General features: G+C 56.3%; 1 protein-coding gene across 3 annotated transcripts in view; it reads right to left on the bottom strand.

The window, feature by feature from the left end:
- Window positions 1-19,881, bottom strand: part of orc5 (origin recognition complex, subunit 5) — a 41,860-nt gene that overhangs the window by 2,201 nt on the left and 19,778 nt on the right. For 2 of the 3 annotated variants that reach the window (XM_069192633.1, XM_069192634.1), the window contains exon 14: window positions 1,942-2,054. The exons of the other annotated variant lie outside the window; for it this stretch is intronic. In XM_069192633.1, the coding sequence (XP_069048734.1) occupies window positions 1,942-2,054 (113 nt within the window). The remainder of the gene's footprint in view (window positions 1-1,941; window positions 2,055-19,881) is intronic. 3 annotated transcript variants of the gene reach the window in all.

Below are 19,881 nucleotides of genomic sequence, written 5' to 3'. Positions count from 1 at the left end.
TGGGTTTCGAACCCACAGCCTTCAGCCTTCCGGTTGCGAGAGCGGAGCCCTGAACAGGCCTCCGCACCACTGCCTTCTGAAGCAGCGTCCGTTTTAAAGACGCGGCTCGCAATGACACAGAGGGACTGGAGATGGACCGCTTTCGCTCAAACTGCCCCAGGCTGCAATTTACAAACAATGGATCTGCCCTGCACTTCCAGCTAATGCACAGATAGCACGATCCGCATCTGCCCGCTGCTGCCCTTTGCTGGGGTGGCTGCCTCTGAGTGACATCGCCGCAGAGACCGGTGTTCGTGTAACATCAGCAGGTGGGGCTCGTGTCCAAGGCTCACCAACAATCACCCCTCTTTCAACATCTGCAATTTCCCTCACGGGATCAATAAAGTATCTATCTATCATAGAGGTCTCTCCTTGCGGCCCTGATTACAGCCATATTATATATTATTATAGTGATGCTAAGCATGCAGGGATGTTATTTGCTTCCATATTTCATGCATGAGCCTTAACTGTGCGCAGCCCTTCCTTCTGATCTACTGGCTGTCCCTCATTTACCCGAGTGGCTCCATTTTTACTGTCCACTGCCTGCATGAGCACTGAGGGACTGTACACCTTCTCACAGTGGCCGCTCTCAGCGGGAGGTGGCGCTTGTCTGGGGCAGTCTGCCCAGGCTGATGAGAGGATCCTTCAGTCAGGCACAGGGGGGAGAACAGCCCATATTTAAGGCAGCCAGAGAGCTCCAAAAGGTGACCAACGCCAGTTCTCTTTCCAGGCTGTCCCTTCTGCTGATGGCGTCCAGTGTACTGGGGTCCCTGTGCTCTCCTGTGGTCCTGCTACAGGCCGCAGTGTGGAAGGATCTCCCAGGAGACACGCTGCTCTTGTATCCTCGCACAAGCTAATTCACCTGATTGCTCCAGTAAAATATCCAGCTACAGAAACGGTAAATGTAAGCTGTTTTGAATTAAATAGCATCAACCAAATAATAATAATAATACTTTTTCCTGTGATCTACCAGACTAACAGGGTCACGTTCTCTAATCCCAGTGCACACAGGCACACAGAGGATGTCAGATTGCACAGTGGACGAGGAGCCCTGTGCAGGCTGTCTGCGCTGCGCACTGCAGGAGCCGAGGAGGGGTGGGAGTGGGCGTGCGCGCCGGGGGCCCCCGCGCCCGCAGCGTGCCCGCATGCCTCGTGCAGACACGTCCGCTGCCCGCAGGCTGCCGGGCCGCCAGGCCGCCGGCGCGAGAGCACAGCCTGGCCGTCTGTTCCGCCCTCCCGCCTGCGGATCACACCTGCTCGCTCGGCAGCCCGCCCGCGCGCAAGCCAGCGAGGACAGGGGAAAGGGCAGCGCGCAAGGCACCCCAATACCGCTGATCACCCTGCTGTGTTCGGGATGGCTCCACAGGACTGCTCTCCCACAACGCTCCGTAAGGATCAGGTCTCGTCCCGGATCCCACGGTAAACCCGCTGTGGTTTAAGGAGGCTATCGGGATGAAACTGTCACCACCTGACGTTAGAGGAGCAGACTTAACAGGCGATAAAGATTCATCCATTCCTAACAGGTACAATTCAGAAGACTTGCCCGCCGAACTAGCCAGCGAGCCCCCCAGACTGCACTTAATTCGACATCTGCTGGCAAACAATGTGTTGGGGCTTCGAGCCAACTCACGGGCCCGGAAAACTGTGCTTTAGGATATGATGTGCCAGGAATAACGACAGGCATGTCAGTGTCACCCATTCAGGGGACACTGGAGACGCAGGAAACAGCTCCATTAGCAGGAGAGCGTCCTCCTTAACAACCGAATGAATGCTCATTAACGCTTCACCGGGTCTTACTATAAAGGCACCGGGGGGGGGGGGACACAGAAAAGCTTCGCTGGACACGTTTTCCCGAGTCCGATTTGGAAAACGCAGGCTCCCGTGGGTCTGTGTGCCCGTTACCTGGCCACGGCGCGGATGAAGTCCAGAGACACGGCGCACTTGTACTTGGGAGCGTCCACCTGGTCGTCGTGGCCCACCTGGGCCAGCAGCTGGAGGGTCACCAGGGAGGAGATCTGAGAGAGAGACAGACAGAGCGGGCTCGGACAGCACTCCCCCCTCGCCGACCTGCTCCACCGAGCTCAGAGTCATCACAGAGCGACCCGAACCAGGCGCAGTCGAGCCATCCAGGAAGCACGGGAAGCAGAGATAAACCCCCCACAGTGGAAGTTGGTTTTATATTACCGTGGCAATCAAAAGCTTCCGTTTTCATGACAAATACGGCAGAAGATAAAGGCTAAATAACACAACAGGATTCATCGCAGCAGTGCAGCACTGTTTATGCAGTAGCGATCCATGATCACGGCAGCCCTGACTTCTATTAACGCAAACAGCTGTAAAAAAGGGCTTCAGCAAAGCAAGCCAGAGGAGATACGAGGGCTGTCCAGTGCAGACAGGGAACTGGTCCTGAGCTTTGACCAGGCCTTCGTGTGTGTGTGTGTGTGTGTGTGTGTGTGTGTGTGTGTGTGTGTTACTGTACCTGTGAGGACGTTAAGCAGGTGATGGGAGGATCAGGGAGGCTGGTTTTTTAGAAACCAAAAGGCATGTTCCTCAAACTCCCGAGGGGCCCAGACTGCTTGCAAGAGCGGTGCTTGGGGCTCGGTGCGCACGAGAATGAGGAGCGAGGTGGGGCGGGGGGGCAGAGCTGGCGATGAAAGGCAAGGCAGCGCCCCGGGTGAGAACAGACGCAGGGGCATCGCGGCAAGACTCACGCCCTGAGCCCTGAGCCCTGAGCCCTGAGCCCTGAGCCCTGAGCCCTGAGCCCTGAGCCCTGAAACAGACGGGTGTACTACGGGACCCCGCCTCTCTTTCACACTCCCTGTGGCGTTCAGGAAGAAGCCAGTTTCAACTAAAAAGAGTCAGACGTGTCTGCCGGCGTGGCACGAGAGTTCTCCTGAAGATACGACTGTGTTGCCCGCGCTCCTGACGGAGGGGCTGGGTTTAGAAGGAGCTTGGCCTGTGTGATGTACCCGATCAAGGGATCCAGTGGATTAAAGGGGCCAAGATTCTCCCCCTCGCGGCGTTCACTGCGTGCCGAAAAGAAAGCGCTCTCTTGTGAAAGAGCGCCAGGGCCAGGGGACTGGAGAAGTCATCGGACCGCGAGAGAAACCCTCTTCCTCGCGGGTTCTGGTCTTCCTTTCAGAAAAAGCTCAATTCCACAGGACAGCGCCACAAGACGCACGGCGCTGCCATTAAAACAGTGCGTTTTCTCCGCTTCCATTAAAAGCGCACTACACCGCTATTAAAACACAGCACGCTGCCTGTCCCCATTAAACCTGCGCTCCGCGTCTCCCCATTACAGCAGCGCACAGAGGAGAGGGACTGGGGGCCATCTCCCTCCATTATGGAAACTAGGTCGGCCGGAGGAGGAGGAGGAGGTGTGTGCGTCCGCGCGTGTGTGTGTGTGTGTGTGGGGGGGGTGCAGTAATTATTTTTATCGTTATTAATTTCCACCTCAAGGTTGTGCTCGAGCCTTTGTGTGCCTCAATCTGCCCGCGCCGAGGCCGCGTGCCAAGCCAGGCGGAACGCAGGCCGAGACAAAGAGGGAGCCGAGAGGGGAGGTGGGGGTGGGGGGCTGTCGGCTCATCACTCACGGGCTCCTAATTTGGGCTTGCGGGCTGCCGACGAGGGGCCGTTAATAGCAAGACGGGGGGGAGCGCCGCGGGGGAGCCAGGGGCTGCTCGCGCCCCCGTCAGGCAGGTGAAGCCCCCCTGTTCGGGCCTGCCGGGGACCCCCGGAGCGGGGGAGTCACCAGCAACGGAACGCGAAGCGCGCCAGACCCACCTGGAGCAGGTCGTCTCCAGAACCCACGCTGGCGTTTAAAACGCTGCCGATCTGTCGGTCCTCCTGCCAGGTGCCTTGAGCGAGCACGCGCCCGTGAAGGTGTCTGCGCGAAGCCGACCCGTTACCGACGGCGGCCGTGCTGACCGATCCAGACCCTTCGGTCCGTCTATCGCAGCTGCGCACCACAGACTCCGCACTAGAGCTTTCTGGAGCGGACTGGGAGTGGACACAGGCACGGCCTGGGAAAGACGCCAGCCGCTTTCCAGGAAGCCGGTGGGGGAGTCCGGCGCTAGACGGGCGGGACCGCGCAGGCCCGGCCCAGCGCGTCCTGCTGGGTCACCTGTCGTCTGCACCAGGGCCAGGAGCGCGGCGGGACAGCCGCCCCGGCCTCTCGCGCCAGCAGCGCACCAGGGCGCCGTGCCGGCGCAGACGAGCAGGAGGGCACCGCTGTGCCAGGGCTTTAATCTGGGCAAGTTACCTGGAGGAGTAAATCCAACACAGGGGCACCAGTCAGCAGGCACCAGGCACTGCAGGTCCGCTCATCCAGTTGCATGATGGGACTCCCCCGGTTTAAAGTCACGTCAAAAAATGAGGTTAAGGGTCCCAGAAGGAGGGGGCAAGTGCATCTTCAAATAATAAGGTTCAGAAGTTTAGCAAAAGGGAACTATTTACATTTCAGCACACCACCACAAACCGCTGAGGCGGGTGGGGTCAGAGGATGCTCTTCAACAGGAAGAGAATCATTGTGGTCTCATCTCCCCAGCACCCCCAGGGCGGACTTGTCACCCCCGCAAAAAGAAAAGCACCACAGTGCGCGTCCCCCCTCCCCCCCCGGTCCAGGCCAGGAAAATCCCCACCATCCATCTGTTTCCAGGCTCCTCGATCCCCGAACGGGACAGGGGGCAAGAGGCCCAGAGGCTCAGACCACAGAGGAGAGGCTGAGCGACACACAGCAGCCAAAACAAAACTCCGGCTCTCCGGCCCTGGAGGCCTGGAAGAGGCTGTTGTTCAGATAGTCAGATCGGAGCCAGTGCACACGACTCTACAGGGGAAGCAGGAGCAGAAGGACATGAACAAGCTCAGTGGCAGTGTGGCAGTGTGCTCAGGACAGGAGATCAGGGGGCACGTCTCCGCTCAAGGCACAGTAACGGGTCTGGAAACAGAGCCTGCTGCTGGTTCTGAGCTCAACCAGCAAACCCGATCGACTTCGGCACTTTCAATTCTAAGACACGCCACAGCTATGGAGCTTCCCCGAGCCAGGTTACGGTTTTTACTTTCATTCGCCGTCTATACCATCATCAGCACGCCTCATTTCATTTCTTTCACGTTCTGTTACTCTGTTGCAGTGGGTCTCAGAGCTGAACCTGGGGAGGCTTTGGAGACCTAACAGCACGGGTGGCAAAAAGACTCCCATTGCAGAGCAGTCGGAGCCATTCCAGGTTTTACCCACTACCGGATCCTCAACATCAGCCAGCGCCAAGTGCGATGTATTTTCAGGTAATTTTGTTTGAATTTGAATGGGCACATAGAGAGCTGAAGAACTGTACAGTTCGCACAAGAGGCTGAAGTTTCCGAAACGGTTCAATCCGCTGCACAGTCAGAGTCGGACTTCCATCCCAGTCGGCGCCGTGTCACTGCAGGCTAGAAAGGTCAAAGGGCAGAAGCAGCAAGCTGGAATCACACAAGCAGCTGAGCAAGGATACAGGAGCGGAGAGAGAGGAGAGAGGGGGGAGGAGAGAGGAGAGGGGAGAGGGGAGAGGGGACGATCAGCCGTCCTGCAGTCCTGTGGGCTGCAGTGCTGGGAGGACGTGAGAGATGAGGCTGTGCAGAGTCCACCGCTATCAGCAGGGACAGGGCGTCACTGAGGAGCCCCAGAGACCGGGCAGCAGACACTGCCCCCGGTGATAACACTCGCACCGTGCAGGGGGGGGGCTCGACCTGGACGACCTCCTCTTCTCCCAGCAGCCCCCGAACCCACCCCGCCTCTTTTATCACCCCATTAGCTATCAAACTCACGCCCCACCTGTCCTCTGGCTGATCTTCCCCGGAGAGCGCAGGAACGCGGCGCGGAAGAGAAGAGAGCAGGAGAGAGGCCGACAGCGAGGACCGGGAGAGGGATGAGGTGAAGGGGCGAGACGGGAGGTCTGCTGAAATGCCGTGGCAGCAGCGCGGCCTGCGTACGGGCTCTGTGTGCTGAAGGCGGACACCACAGACCGATACTTCATTACTCCTGCCCTCTCTCGACAGGCAGTCTGCTATTTCCTCTCCGGCTCGGAAGCGCGAGGGTTTCCTGTGCAAATCGCTCACTAGGAGCTGTCGACACTGCAGGTGAGAGCTCCACCCCAGACCGCCACACCAGCCTTAGGGGGAGAGACACTGGGAGCCAGGACCTGCAGAGCCACGCACCCAGGGCCCCGTCACACACACATCACACACAGGCCCCCCGTCACACACACACACCACACCCAGGCCCCCCGTCACACACCCAGGCCCCCCGTCACACACCCAGACACCCATCACACACCCAGGCCCCCCGTCACACACCACACCCAGGCCCCCCGTCACACACCCAGACACCCATCACACACCACACACAGGCCCCCCGTCACACACACACACCACACCCAGGCCCCCCGTCACACACACACACCACACCCAGGCCCCCCGTCACACACCCAGGCCCCCCGTCACACACCACACACAGGCCCCCCGTCTCACACACACACACACACACAGGCCCCCCATCACACACACAGACACACAGACACCCAGGCCCCCCATCACACACACAGACACACAGACACCCATCACACCCAGGCCCCCCATCACACACACAGACACACAGGCCCCCATCTCACACATCCCCATCACACACAGGCCCCCCCCCCGTCACACACCCATGTCCATGTATACACACATTGACACCTCCAGTGCAGGGTTACACATGCATGGAGACCATGATGGACACAAATCATGTAAAATCAGAAAAGATTAACGTCGCAATACTGATACTAACTCCAATGCACGCAGAGCCACATTCCATGTGTCTGACTTGCCGTTTCTTACTGCATTTATAGGATTCTTCGTATTTACTTGATATATTATTGTATAATTTCTTAGTAGTCCTGGGTAATACAATTTTAATACCAGCACAAACAGCAAGTTTAGCTTCACTTTTGTTCCCCGAAGAGAAGAGAAGAGAGAAAATCACCTACGCAAACACATATACCAGAGGGAACAAGTGGAAACTCTGTGGAAGAGCATTTAAATCCGACAACAGGAGGCAAGCACATCTTTACGCAAAGGGGTGTGGGAGTATGGAACAAGCTACCCAGCCATGTTGTTGAAGCAGATAGCCTGGTTTCTTTCAAGAATGATCCATTTTCCTTGGATGTAACAGGCTGGACCAGGTCCAAGTGGCCCCTCTTGTCCGTGTTTTCCTATATTCCAATCACATCTCGGCTGCTCAGCCTTCCTCAACCCTGAAGCAGAATCCCAATGTCTTTGGCACTCCGCGGCGCCGCCAAGATGAAACTCTGTACATCGCAGCAGTTGCAAATCTTTTGAAGATACTGATTTTTTTTTAAAAAAACAAAAGCCTTTTTACAAAAAAAAAAAGCTCGAGTAAACTGCTTTGGACTGAGAGCAGACCACGCCTGGGGGGGGAACACCAGCAGTTCGGTCTCATCGCTCCTCGGGGGGGTAGAAGCCAGAAGCAGTCGAGGGGTCCGTGCGAGAAAGCGGGGGGATATGAAAACCAGACAAAAGGAGAAAAAAGGCAAAGCCAGGTAGACCCATGAACGAAGACGGGAGCACCGCTGACCACCCACAGGCTCCGGCGAGAGAGGGGAGAGGCCGCGGACGAGAAGGAAAAAATAACAGAGAGAGAGAGAGAGAGATAGCCTTGAGCGAGAAGCTCAAATAAACACAAATCTCATTTCGAAACGCCCCCCCCCCCCCCCCCTCCGTCCCCGCAGACTGCTCGGGCTTGTTTTCAAACAAAACACACCGAGGGACGCCTCCCCCCGGTTTCAGATCATCTGGCAGGCCTCCCCCCCCCCCGGCCAGACACCCCGCACGCCCCAGACGGGCACCCACACCGGCTCGCTCCCGCATCTCGCCACCGACGGCTCGCACGGCCCGGGCAGAGGACAGCAGCCCGCGGCGTCTGGGGCGCCATTCCAGCGATGGGGGGACCCCCCCAGCCCTTTCAACAGGCCCACAGGTCCACAGGGGGGGCTCTCCTTTAATTGCAGTATCAATCTGAAACGAGCTTTGCGGCTCCTCTGTGGGGTGACCCCAAGCCCTCCCAACCCCACTAGCTCCACCCCGGGGGGAGATCCGAGAGAGGGAGGCGTGAAACAGGAACAGCAGCTGGAGACGTTCTCTGCAGGGCTGTATCAGCTGCCAACGCACAGCCAATGATGCAATGACCCCCAGGAGACCAGCCACCTCCTGCCCTTAATTACACGGGGTCAGAGGGCACCCGACGACCTCCGCCAGGGATCGCTCTATTTACATACCTCCCGCGGAATAGACTGGAGTCGATCTGGGGATGAGCCTGGTGCTTCATTAAAGCCTCCTCCCTTGGGAGTGTTCAGCCAAACCCCTGTGTCCCCGCCGCCTCCTCCTCCCCTCCCCTCCTGCAGGTCCCTCTTTACCCCAAGACCATCTCAGTCTCCTTCTCTCTTCCGTCTCCCCCTCTCCCCCTCCATCGGGTCCCCTGCACAGAGCGGCGCCCCCTGCAGGAGGGGTTAGGAGCAGCTGTGCCCCCTGCGCAGACGCAGTCGCTCCGACACGTCATCTGCTCCCCTCATCAGCCCTCCCCCCCCACCACCGTCTCTGTGATTGCTGATTGCGTCCACCACAAGCAGTCATCCCTACTCGTCTTTCTCCCCTATCTCATCTCCTCCACTAACTCGCCATGCTGAAACGTTTTACTGGCATGACCTAAGAATCAGCGTTGGCAAACCAAAACTTTCCATTCAGGACAAAGACATTAATACCAGAGAGGCTCACTGCTCCCCTGTGGGCTGTAAGAGACCACCGCTATTGAGTTTCCTCCCCCAGCAGGACCCCAGTGCTGGAATTCCAAGCTTTGACTCAAGTTTGCGAAGAAGGCTGGTCTGATCCCCGAGTATTTCTCACAGTGCGCCAGAGAGTGCATCTGTGTCTAGTGTGTGCCTCGCCGTGCTGGCAGTGGGAGCACAGCCTGCCCTCTCTGGGCAGCCAGGTCCACGGTTTGAGTCGGAACTTGGTCTCGCTCTGGTCCTCCTTGTTCTCTGTCACCCTGGTCAGCTACTCGGCCAGTGTGCGGTGTCGTTTTGTGGCCCAGTAACATTCCAGTTTGTGCTGCAATGGTGGGTCCCTGTGGGTGAGGTGGTGTTGATTGGCTGATTGGCTTGTGCTGTGACTGGTGGTGTTGTAGCCGTGCTGTCCTGAGGCTGGTTAGTGTCAGAGAGCTTCAGGACCAGCTGGCTGTGTGTGGTAGGCGTTCTGGTTACTGCTCTTTTTAGATGTAATCGATATTTTATTGCTGTCTCCTGTATATTGATTAGCAGTGGGTTTTGCCTAATTCAGCCCTGCCTGCATGGTTTGGTATTTTTCTCTGCACGTAAAGGTTGTTTTCACAGAACTGTGTGTGTAGGGCTTTTACAGGAGGCATTTAGTGTGATCCTGCTCCGTGACTGAACCCCGTTCCCTCTCTTCTCTCTTTACAAGTGGTCTGTCCTCCATCTCGCCTTGATCCAGCTCTTACTCTACGTCTCTCTCCTCCCCGCCTACATGTCCCAGTTCGTTCATGCCCCCAGATCAAGGTTTGGGATTTAGTCTGTTCTGATCGTCAGAAGGCCTTTGACAATCCCCATAAAAGAAACACTCTTAAATTACGGGCAGTAGAGATTCTGGGAAACGCGTGTTTGGACTGATGACTGATCGATGCACAGAAAGCAGAGGGGTGAATACTCAACTAGGGTGCTGTGCCACAGGGATGGGTACTAGGACCAGTACTCCTCTTAATTTAAATCACTGATCTACGTAGACTCGGGCACAGGTTGCAAACTAGCCGAGGTTGCAGATGACGCCAAAATGGGAAGATCGGCCAACAGAGATTCAAAAAGATTGAGATTAAATTCGTGGCTGGGCACACAGTTGGCAGATGATGCTCTCATCTTTAATGACAATGAGGATAAGCACTCAAGAAGGCAAACGGAACGTAAGGAAACACACTTGCAAGTGTAGAAGTTACTGTAGATCAAGGGATGTTATACTAAAAGTGAAGTGTCCCATGCGCCTCCCCTCTCATTTAGAAAAGTGTGGACAGTCTTGGCCATCAAATTAAAATACTTCTACTCTGGGATCGGTCCAGAGGTGAGAAACGAGATGCATCTCGGGGGTGTACGTTAATGTCCCGCAACGACAGGACCTTTCGGGCAGAGACACCGACACGTTTCGGCGCAAATAAAACCTTCGGCGGGAGCCGGACTCCCTCGGGTGCCTTCAACAACGACGCCAATTACCGCGCGCTACCTGTCCGCGACTCCTGCGCCCTGGCCTGGGGCCCCACAGGAGTCACGCGGTTCCACACAAGCTCACTGTACGTTTCGGAGTCTCTCTTCAAGCAGACGGGGTCATCGGCGCCCCCCAGTCAGAGACGCCTTCACAGACGTCCCAGCACAACCCCACACATCCTCCCGCTCCTGCAGGCCTCTCTGAACGAACACGAGAGGGGCTGGAAACGAGAGGAGGACATTAGGACCATCGAGCCAGCTTGCAGTTGGCATTGCACTCATCCAAGAATCTTATCAGGATGTTTCTCCAAAGAAACGTGGCTGGGTAGCTTGTTGCACACACCCACACCTCTTTGCGTAAAGCAGTGCCTCCTGTCCTCAGTTTAATAGAGCTTTCCCTTTGGAGAAATCCTTAAAGTTTGTGGTTCACTGTTCATTTCCCAGGAGAAATCCACTGGGATGACTGTCAGTGCCTTGAGGGATTCTGAATACTTGTATCAGGTCCTTGTTTTCTCTGATCACGACGTAAAAGGTTCAGTCCCCTGCAGCCTGTCAGTGTAGGAGCTCTTTAGCACGATGAATATAATTTTGGACAATATTCTAAATGAGTCCTTACAAGTGGATTGACCAATTTTTTAAATACCATCCTTTTGCTTCAGCACATTGTCTAGAAGGTGTAAGTGACATGTTGGCACTATCACCCGAGTCTTTTTCAGAAGTAGCCTCTTCTAGCTCAGCGTTTCCTATTTTGTACCTATAGCTCATGTTTTTACTGTACAAATCTGCTCTTTATCCATTTTTAACCGCTTAATCCAATTCAAGGTCGCGGAGTAGCTGGAGTCTATCCCAGCAAGCAACAGGCACAAGGCAGGATACACCTTGGATGGGACACCCGTCCAGCACAGGGCACAGGCACAAGTACACACCAGAGATAATTTTCCCAGAAGACATTTAACTTACCAGTATGTCTTTGGACTGTGGGAGGAAACCAGACAACCCAGTGGAAGCCTACACAAGCATGGGGGAGAACATGCAAACTCCACACAGACAGCACCCCAGGACAAGAACTGAACCCCAGGTCCCCAGCTCTGCGAGGCAGCAACGCTAACCACTGGGCCCCTATCTGTCTGCATTAAATGTCATTTGCCAGGTGTTTGGCCAGTCATGAATTCCAAGCCTTTTTGAATTTCATTTGCTGCAGACAACACTGCGTGCTGGCACAGTGAGACACTCTAAACACGCAGTAGCTGGCTCAGTTTCAGGATGACCAGCTGCAGGTTTTTTTTAAGTAAAAATCTGGACGCTCCTGTTAACATGTTTTTGAGTAAATCTGAATACACAGACGTACAGGTTAAAATAATATTGATTTTCTGCTCCAGAAGTTAAAATTGCATGACACATGCCATAAAACGTTGCACTGCCTACAGCTCAAACACATCAAAATGCTTCTAATTCATTAGAAAACATAAATCCTACTTTATATGTAGTCTTACAATAGTTTATGTTGTAAATGTTTATAAATGTCTAATATGATTATGTTGTTAAATTCTGTAAATGTTCTCCTAAATGTTATTGCTTTGCCAACACTAATTCATTGGTCATGCCTATAACGCTCTTCTGAGTTTGAATTACAACACTATAGCCCTAATACAGTATGCTGGAGCTGTTCTCATATAGGCATTTAACTAGTACTGTAAGTTCTGTTACATACACAGTAAAACAGCTATGCAAACACCATGCATGAAAATGATCTCTAAATGTTCTTTCTGATTAAGCCCCCCGCTTATTCTGTAAACCGTTTTGTTGGAGCATGACCTTGCCACACTGCTTTGGAGCTGGAGAGTTGAATTCATCTGAGCAGGCACAAGCAATCCGACCTACACTGCTACCAACAGGCAAACAACCACAAGCAGCATCCTGACATGGAGTCAAGGTCATCTCAGTAGATTAGCGCAGCCTGCAGATGAGTTTAATTAGGCACGTCGCTAACGACTGGCTGCTAATGACTGAGATTCCCCAAACGGCCTGTTCACGAGCCAAGAGGGGAATGTTTTCCACTCCTGCCCCGAATGTTCACTGTGTGATGGGGGGTGTGGTGTGTGGTGTTTGTGTTGTTTGTGTGGTGTGTGTGATGGGGGGTGTGGTGTGTGGTGTTTGTGTTGTTTGTGTGGTGTGTGTGATGGGGGGTGTGGTGTGTGGTGTTTGTGTTGTTTGTGTGGTGTGTGTGATGGGGGTGTGGTGTGTGGTGTTTGTGTTGTTTGTGTGGTGTGTGTGATGGGGGGTGTGGTGTTTGTGTTGTTTGTGTGGTGTGGTGTGTGGTGTGTGCTGTGTGTGCTTGTCAGCCTGTGTCAGTGAGCAGCGAAGGAGATCCCGACTGCGGCTCTACGGATCCCGAGAGGAACCCGCGCAGATCCCCAGATCTATGCACGCCGCCCGCTGGCGGGGCCCAGGAAGACGCGCAGCGATGAACAGGGGGAGAGAGCACACAGAGAGTGTGGGGAGGAGAAGACCGAAGGAGAGAAAGCTCTTTCCCACCGGCTCTGACGTGTCTGCTGATTTTGACTGTGCTGCCAGGACTTGTAGGAATGAAACCATTGTTTCTGCCACACTGTGAAGATCATGTGAATATTTGCTCATTGATTTCAATTTAACGTTCTCTTCCGGCTGATCAGAAGACCGTGTATTTTAATCTTATTGACTATTCTGCATTATCCACTTGTTCCGAGGACTGCAGGCCAGTGACCTGTCGCCGCTAGAGTGAACCGCCTGTTGTCGTGCTTGGGCAGCACTGGAAGGGTCAACAAAAACCCTTGAAATGAAGCGAAACACAGAGAGGAGACAGGAGAGAGGGAACCACGAGTCCTGTGTTCTTCACAGGCGACGGCGGACCAAATCTGCATTTCTCTGCGGTTCTCAGCGCAGATTGTTCAGCACCTCTCTCAAAACCCGGCAATCTGATCAGCCACAAATGAGCTGCATAATTAGACATGAATAACGAGCCCGAGTAAATTAACCTGTTTTACAAGCTGTTCGCTCCGCACCAGAGAGAGACGGGGGGGGTGGAGAATATGACACCGATGATCTGCTTCAGCAGAGGGCGTCTCGGAAAACTTTCCAGCAGATTCATCTCTGACATCCTCCGAGCGTCAGCCAAGCATGGGCACGAATCACAGGCACAGGCCCAGGGAAAATCAGAGCAAGGCCCACCTACCAACCCCGCGCCTGGGAAAAACAGGCTCCCGAGGGCGGTGCTGCCTCTCAGCTAGCCTGGATGAGGAAGGCTTGAGGCTGCCTCTCCTGCCCGTGAAGCTCTCGGAAATCCTTTATGAAACATGATGAAAAGCCATGTATATGACAAGCTAAGGAAGTTGGCTGGGAGATTCAAACTCACAGCAAGGTTCAACCCCTGTTCCGACCTCCCCACCCAGCCCCACCCCTACTCCACCTCAGCCTCTCCTCCCCACCCAGCCCCTCCCCTACTCCACCCAGCCCCTCCCCTACTCCACCTCAGCCTCTCCTCCCCACCTCAGCCCCTCCCCTACTCCACCTCAGCCTCTCCTCCCCACCCAGCCCCTCCCCTACTCCACCCAGCCCCTCCCCTACTCCACCTCAGCCCCTCCCCCACCTCAGCCCCACCCCTACTCCACCTCAGCCTCTCCTCCCCACCCAGCCCCTCCCCTACTCCACCTCAGCCTCTCCTCCCCACCCAGCCCCTCCCCTACTCCACCTCAGCCTCTCCTCCCCACCCAGCCCCTCCCCTACTCCACCCAGCCCCTCCCCTACTCCACCTCAGCCCCTCCCCCACCTCAGCCCCACCCCTACTCCACCTCAGCCTCTCCTCCCCACCCAGCCCCTCCCCTACTCCACCTCAGCCTCTCCTCCCCACCCAGCCCCTCCCCTACTCCACCTCAGCCTCTCCTCCCCACCCAGCCCCTCCCCTACTCCACCCAGCCCCTCCCCTACTCCACCTCAGCCTCTCCTCCCCACCCAGCCCCTCCCCTACTCCACCTCAGCCTCTCCTCCCCACCCAGCCCCACCCCTACTCCACCTCAGCCTCTCCTCCCCACCCAGCCCCACCCCTACTCCACCTCAGCCTCTCCTCCCCACCCAGCCCCACCCCTACTCCACCTCAGCCTCTCCTGCCCACCTCAGCCCCTCCCCTACTCCACCCAGCCCCACCCCTACTCCACCTCAGCCCCTCCCCTACTCCACCTCAGCCCCACTCCTGCCCACCTCAGCCCCTCCCCTACTCCACCTCAGCCCCTCCCCTACTCCACCTCAGCCCCTCCCCTACTCCACCTCAGCCTCTCCTCCCCACCCAGCCCCTCCCCTACTCCACCTCAGCTCCACCCCTACTCCACCTCAGCCTCTCCTCCCCACCCAGCCCCTCCCCTACTCCACCTCAGCTCCACCCCTACTCCACCTCAGCCTCTCCTCCCCACCCAGCCCCTCCCCTACTCCACCCAGCCCCTCCCCTACTCCACCTCAGCCTCTCCTCCCCACCCAGCCCCACCCCTACTCCACCCAGCCCCACCCCTACTCCACCTCAGCCTCTCCACCACACTTAGCCCCACATCTACTCCACTTCAGCTTCTCCCCTACTCCACCTCAGTCTGTCCTCCCAACCCAGCCCCGCCTCTACTCCACCCCTCCCAGCCCCGCCTCTACTCCACATCAGCCCCTGCTCCACCCCAGCCCTACCCCTCCTTCACCTCACCGTCTACACCTCACCCTGGAAGAGCAGACCCAGGCTGCGACACTCCCCTGCAGCACAGTATAGCTCAGACAGCAGCCCCATGAAAGAGCTGCATCTGGACACGTGAAAAACTAAACAAACAGAGCTTCCCAGCAAGACAAGCCGGAGCGCAGCACACAAACATGACAATAAATCGACAAAACCAACCACACAGTGCGAAGCGATGTCTAAGCTCACAACACGAACACCGAATTCTCTATAATCGCAGGGGCGAGCACAGCACACCAAACTGTTCTTTTGCCCATGACGAATATTGAACACTATTAACAGAATAATCCTGACAAACCTAAAAGCAGGTCATGAACTCTTCCTTTTATAGGTGATAAGGAACACCAAAGCCCTGCCATTGAGCTAGCGTGATTGCAAGTTGATGGGAAATTGGTCAAACACGTGATAAACGATGCTGATTTATCATCACTGACCCTCTCCTGGCACTGCACTGAAACAAATCAAGTCTACAACTGCAGCCCACTGACGGGATATATGGATCTCCTTGCAGTGATTTAACCCTCTCCCCTGCACTACAAGGTAATTGCACTCTCTGAGGGTCAGCCCAGGAGAGCAGTGATGGGCTGGGGGGTGTTTATGGTCTTCAGATGACTGGGAAGATGAAGTGACTTGCTGGAGAATCGCACACACATTCTAACACATTCCAACAAGCACACTGTACTAACACAGACACTAAATCCAAAACACGAGCCCTCACGCCGCAGGGACAAACACATCTCTCAAGAGCTGGGACAGAGGGGAGGCAGGCAGCGATAGGAGAGAGAGAGAGAGAGAGAGAGAGAGAGAAGCAGGGAGAGAGGGAGGCAGCGATAGGAGAGAGAGAGGAGCAGGGAGAGAGAGGAGCAGGGAGGGAGGCAGCGATAGGAGAGATAGAGGAGAGGGGAACAGGGAGGGAGGCAGCTCACCTGGTGTCCCAGCACACCTGCACAGCTGTGTGAGAGACTGGAACTCCAGTCACATGCAGAGCACAGAGCTCCGGGGGCACAGCAATGAGCCCCCCTCAGTTTTATGGGTTTGACCTTGGTGGTATGAATGAGCTACCGAGTTACTTAACGGCATTCTACAGACGTGACGAGCGCGGGAAGTTATGGCACAGTCACAAGGACAGCCGAGGATCAATCACAGTGACGTGTTTCCTTGAGGAGTTTGGTGCAGGGAGTCAGCCCTGGATTCCTGCCCCTGACCCCCAGCATCTTCCAGTTCATTTCTCCCCTCATCCACACTCCTCCGCCCTCCCCTCCTCCTCTCATCCACACTCCTCCGCCCTCCCCTCCTCCCCTCATCCACACTCCTCCGCCCTCCCCTCATCCACACTCCTCCGCCCTCTCCTCCTCCCCTCATCCACACTCCTCCGCCCTCCCCTCCTCCCCTCATCCACACTCCTCCGCCCTCCCCTCCTCATCCCCTCATCCACACTCCTCCGCCCTCTCCTCCTCCCCTCATCCACACTCCTCTGCCCTCCCCTCCCCTCATCCACACTCCTCCGCCCTCCTCTCCTCCCCTCCATCCACACTCCTCCGCCCTCCCCTCATCCACACTCCTCCGCCCTCCCCTCATCCACACTCCTCCGCCCTCCCCTCATCCACACTCCTCCGCCCTCCCCTCCTCCTCTCATCCACACTCCTCCGCCCTCTCCTCCTCCTCTCATCCACACTCCTCCGCCCTCTCCTCCTCCCCTCCATCCACACTCCTCCGCCCTCTCCTTCTCCCCTCCATCCACAATCCTCCGCCCTCTCCTCCTCCCCTCCATCCACACTCCTCCGCCCTCTCCTCCTCCCCTCCATCCACAATCCTCCGCCCTCTCCTTCTCCCCTCCATCCACACTCCTCCGCCCTCTCCTTCTCCCCTCCATCCACACTCCTCCGCCCTCTCCTCCCCTCCATCCACACTCCTCCGCCCTCTCCTCCCCTCATCCACACTCCTCCGCCCCTCCACACTCCTCTGTCCTCTCCTCCGCCCCTCCACACTCCTCCATTCCTAGCTCCCAGTTCTTCCATGCCAGAGTTGTTTCGGACAGCATGATCTGCTAAAGGTTTAGTGCCAGTACTTTGAGGAGAACTAGATCATGTATATTTCATGTAGAATATTAAAAATTTAAAGGATCTCTTCTTCTACCTTATTCTGAGAGTCATAAAAAAACTTCATTCAATAATGTATGAGAAACGCTTCGCTAAGAAAAGAGACAGGGTGGTATGATTGAGCTGAGAGACTTGGGCACAACGAGGGAGGGAACGTGCTGTGGTATGAGCCGAGTCACTCTGGGTTACTGGGAGAGCTGAGGGAGGGAGGCAGTGTGGGTCACTGGGAGACCTGAGAGAGGCAGTGTGGGTCACTGGGAGACCTGAGGGAGGGAGGCAGTGTGGTCACTGGGAGACCTGAGGGAGGCAGTGTGGGTCACTGGGAGAGCTGAGGGAGGGAGGCAGTGTGGGTCACTGGGAGAGCTCAGGGGGGGGAGGCAGTGTGGGTCACTGGGAGACCTGAGGGAGGGAGGCAGTGTGGTCACTGGGAGACCTGAGGGAGGGAGGCAGTGTGGTCACTGGGAGACCTGAGGGAGGGAGGCAGTGTGGTCACTGGGAGACCTGAGGGAGGGAGGCAGTGTGGGTCACTGGGAGACCTGAGGGAGGGAGGCAGTGTGGGTCACTGGTAAAGCTGAGAGAGGGAGGCAGTGTGGGTCACTGGGAGAGCTGAGAGAGGGAGGCAGTGTGGGTCACTGGGAGAGCTGAGGGAGGGAGGCAGTGTGGGTCACTGGGAGAGCTGAGAGAGGGAGGCAGTGTGGGTCACTGGGAGAGCTGAGAGAGGGAGGCAGTGTGGGTCACTGGGAGAGCTGAGAGAGGGAGGCAGTGTGGGTCACTTGGAGAGCTGAGGGAGGGAGGCAGTGTGGGTCACTGGGAGAGCTGAGAGAGGGAGGCAGTGTGGGTCACTGGGAGAGTTCAGGGAGGCAGTGTGGGTCACTGGGAGAGCTGAGAGAGGGAGGCAGTGTGGGTCACTGGGAGAGCTGAGAGAGGGAGGCAGTGTGGGTCACTGGGAGAGCTGAGAGAGGGAGGCAGTGTGGGTCACTGGGAGAGCTGAGAGAGGGAGGCAGTGTGGGTCACTGGGAGAGCTGAGAGAGGGAGGCAGTGTGGGTCACTGGGAGAGCTGAGAGAGGGAGGCAGTGTGGGTCACTGGGAGAGCTGAGGGAGGGAGGCAGTGTGGGTCACTGGGAGAGCTGAGAGAGGGAGGCAGTGTGGGTCACTGGTAGAGCTGAGAGAGGGAGGCAGTGTGGGTCACTGGGAGAGCTGAGAGAGGGAGGCAGTGTGGGTCACTGGGAGAGCTGAGGGAGGGAGGCAGTGTGGGTCACTGGGAGAGCTGAGAGAGGGAGGCAGTGTGGGTCACTGGGAGAGCTGAGAGAGGGAGGCAGTGTGGGTCACTGGGAGAGCTGAGGGAGGGAGGCAGTGTGGGTCACTTGGAGAGCTGAGGGAGGGAGACAGTGTGGGTCACTTGGAGAGCTGAGGGAGGGAGGCAGTGTGGGTCACTGGGAGAGCTCAGGGGGGGGCAGTGTGGGTCACTGGGAGAGCTGAGGGAGGGAGGCAGTGTGGGTCACTGGGAGAGCTCAGGGGGGGGCAGTGTGGGTCACTGGGAGAGCTGAGGGAGGGAGGCAGTGTGGGTCACTGGTAGTGCCATTGTGAGTCAGAATCACAGCAGTGCAGTGGTATCAAGTGTGCTCTTGCAGTGCCCGATGAGCCTCCTGTAATACACAGCCTTGGGAGCCAGTCAAGACGTTTCCCTGCCCTGCCTGGCGGAGGCCAGGCGCCGCCACTTGTCCGCAGTCCCTCACTGTACACACAGCTGTGCGGGCAGAGGAGAGCGCCTCCTCAGAACAGCAAGGCAGTCACGCACAACACCCGGGCGAGGAATGCCAGGAGTGAGCTTCGGTACACACAGAGCACAAGTACACAACGTGCCACGCAGCTGTGATACAGCACTTGGATTCCTCCGTCAGTGTCTACTCGTTTACCTATTTCTGCCCTGGTCAATGCACTAAAAGGAGTCATAAATCCTCCACGTCAACACAGACAAGCCAGAGCCAGAAGAAACAAGGAGAAGTTCAGAGCCGTTGCCTTTAGAAGAGGAAGAAAAGACAGCAAGATCGTAGCTGGGCCCTTCTCTCCCCCTCTTGCCTGGAGCACACTGCCACCTAGTGTCTGATCCGTGCCATAGCCCCTGCAAGCTGGACACAACCTGACTGCAAGCTTCCAGATCCCGCTGGGTTCAGTTAAGGCAGATGGACAAACCGACAACGCTGGCTGGGGTCTACAGTGGTGACGATCAGTCCTCACTGCGGGATTTTAATGGGGTCTTTCCCCTCATTGAAAAAGTGTCCTGTTCCTTTTCCAATAATTGCTGGCCTTCTTTTTACCAGTACGCTGTGATCACGACTTTCACGGTTCTATAGGACGACTCCGGCCTGAGGGCCCTGCTGGTTTTCATTCCGTCTCCGATCCTCATTACTGAACCTGGACTGCACACTCGGATCACCTGGTTTGAGGCTCTTCGTCAGCTGCAGTTTTTAACTGCTAGTACCTGAATTACCCACAAGACCGCGCCCCTGGAGTACTGGGGGTGCCCCCCCCATGCTGTGCACACGCTCCTCTAACAGAAGGAATTGTAGTCATTATTCTTAGAACCTTGTAGGTTGTGGGCGTAAGTACAGTACCGTGATTTCACTACAACAGTAACTTCACCGTTCTAAAATTATTTTTACTACAAACTCATTTCTTTCCATTACTGAATAAGGCACCATGACCT

Source organism: Lepisosteus oculatus, chromosome 7 (assembly GCF_040954835.1).
Source record: "Lepisosteus oculatus isolate fLepOcu1 chromosome 7, fLepOcu1.hap2, whole genome shotgun sequence".
Lineage (NCBI taxonomy): Eukaryota > Metazoa > Chordata > Actinopteri > Semionotiformes > Lepisosteidae > Lepisosteus > Lepisosteus oculatus.
The sequence above is the reverse complement of the archived record's forward strand: the minus strand, read 5'-3'. Positions and strand labels throughout refer to the sequence as shown.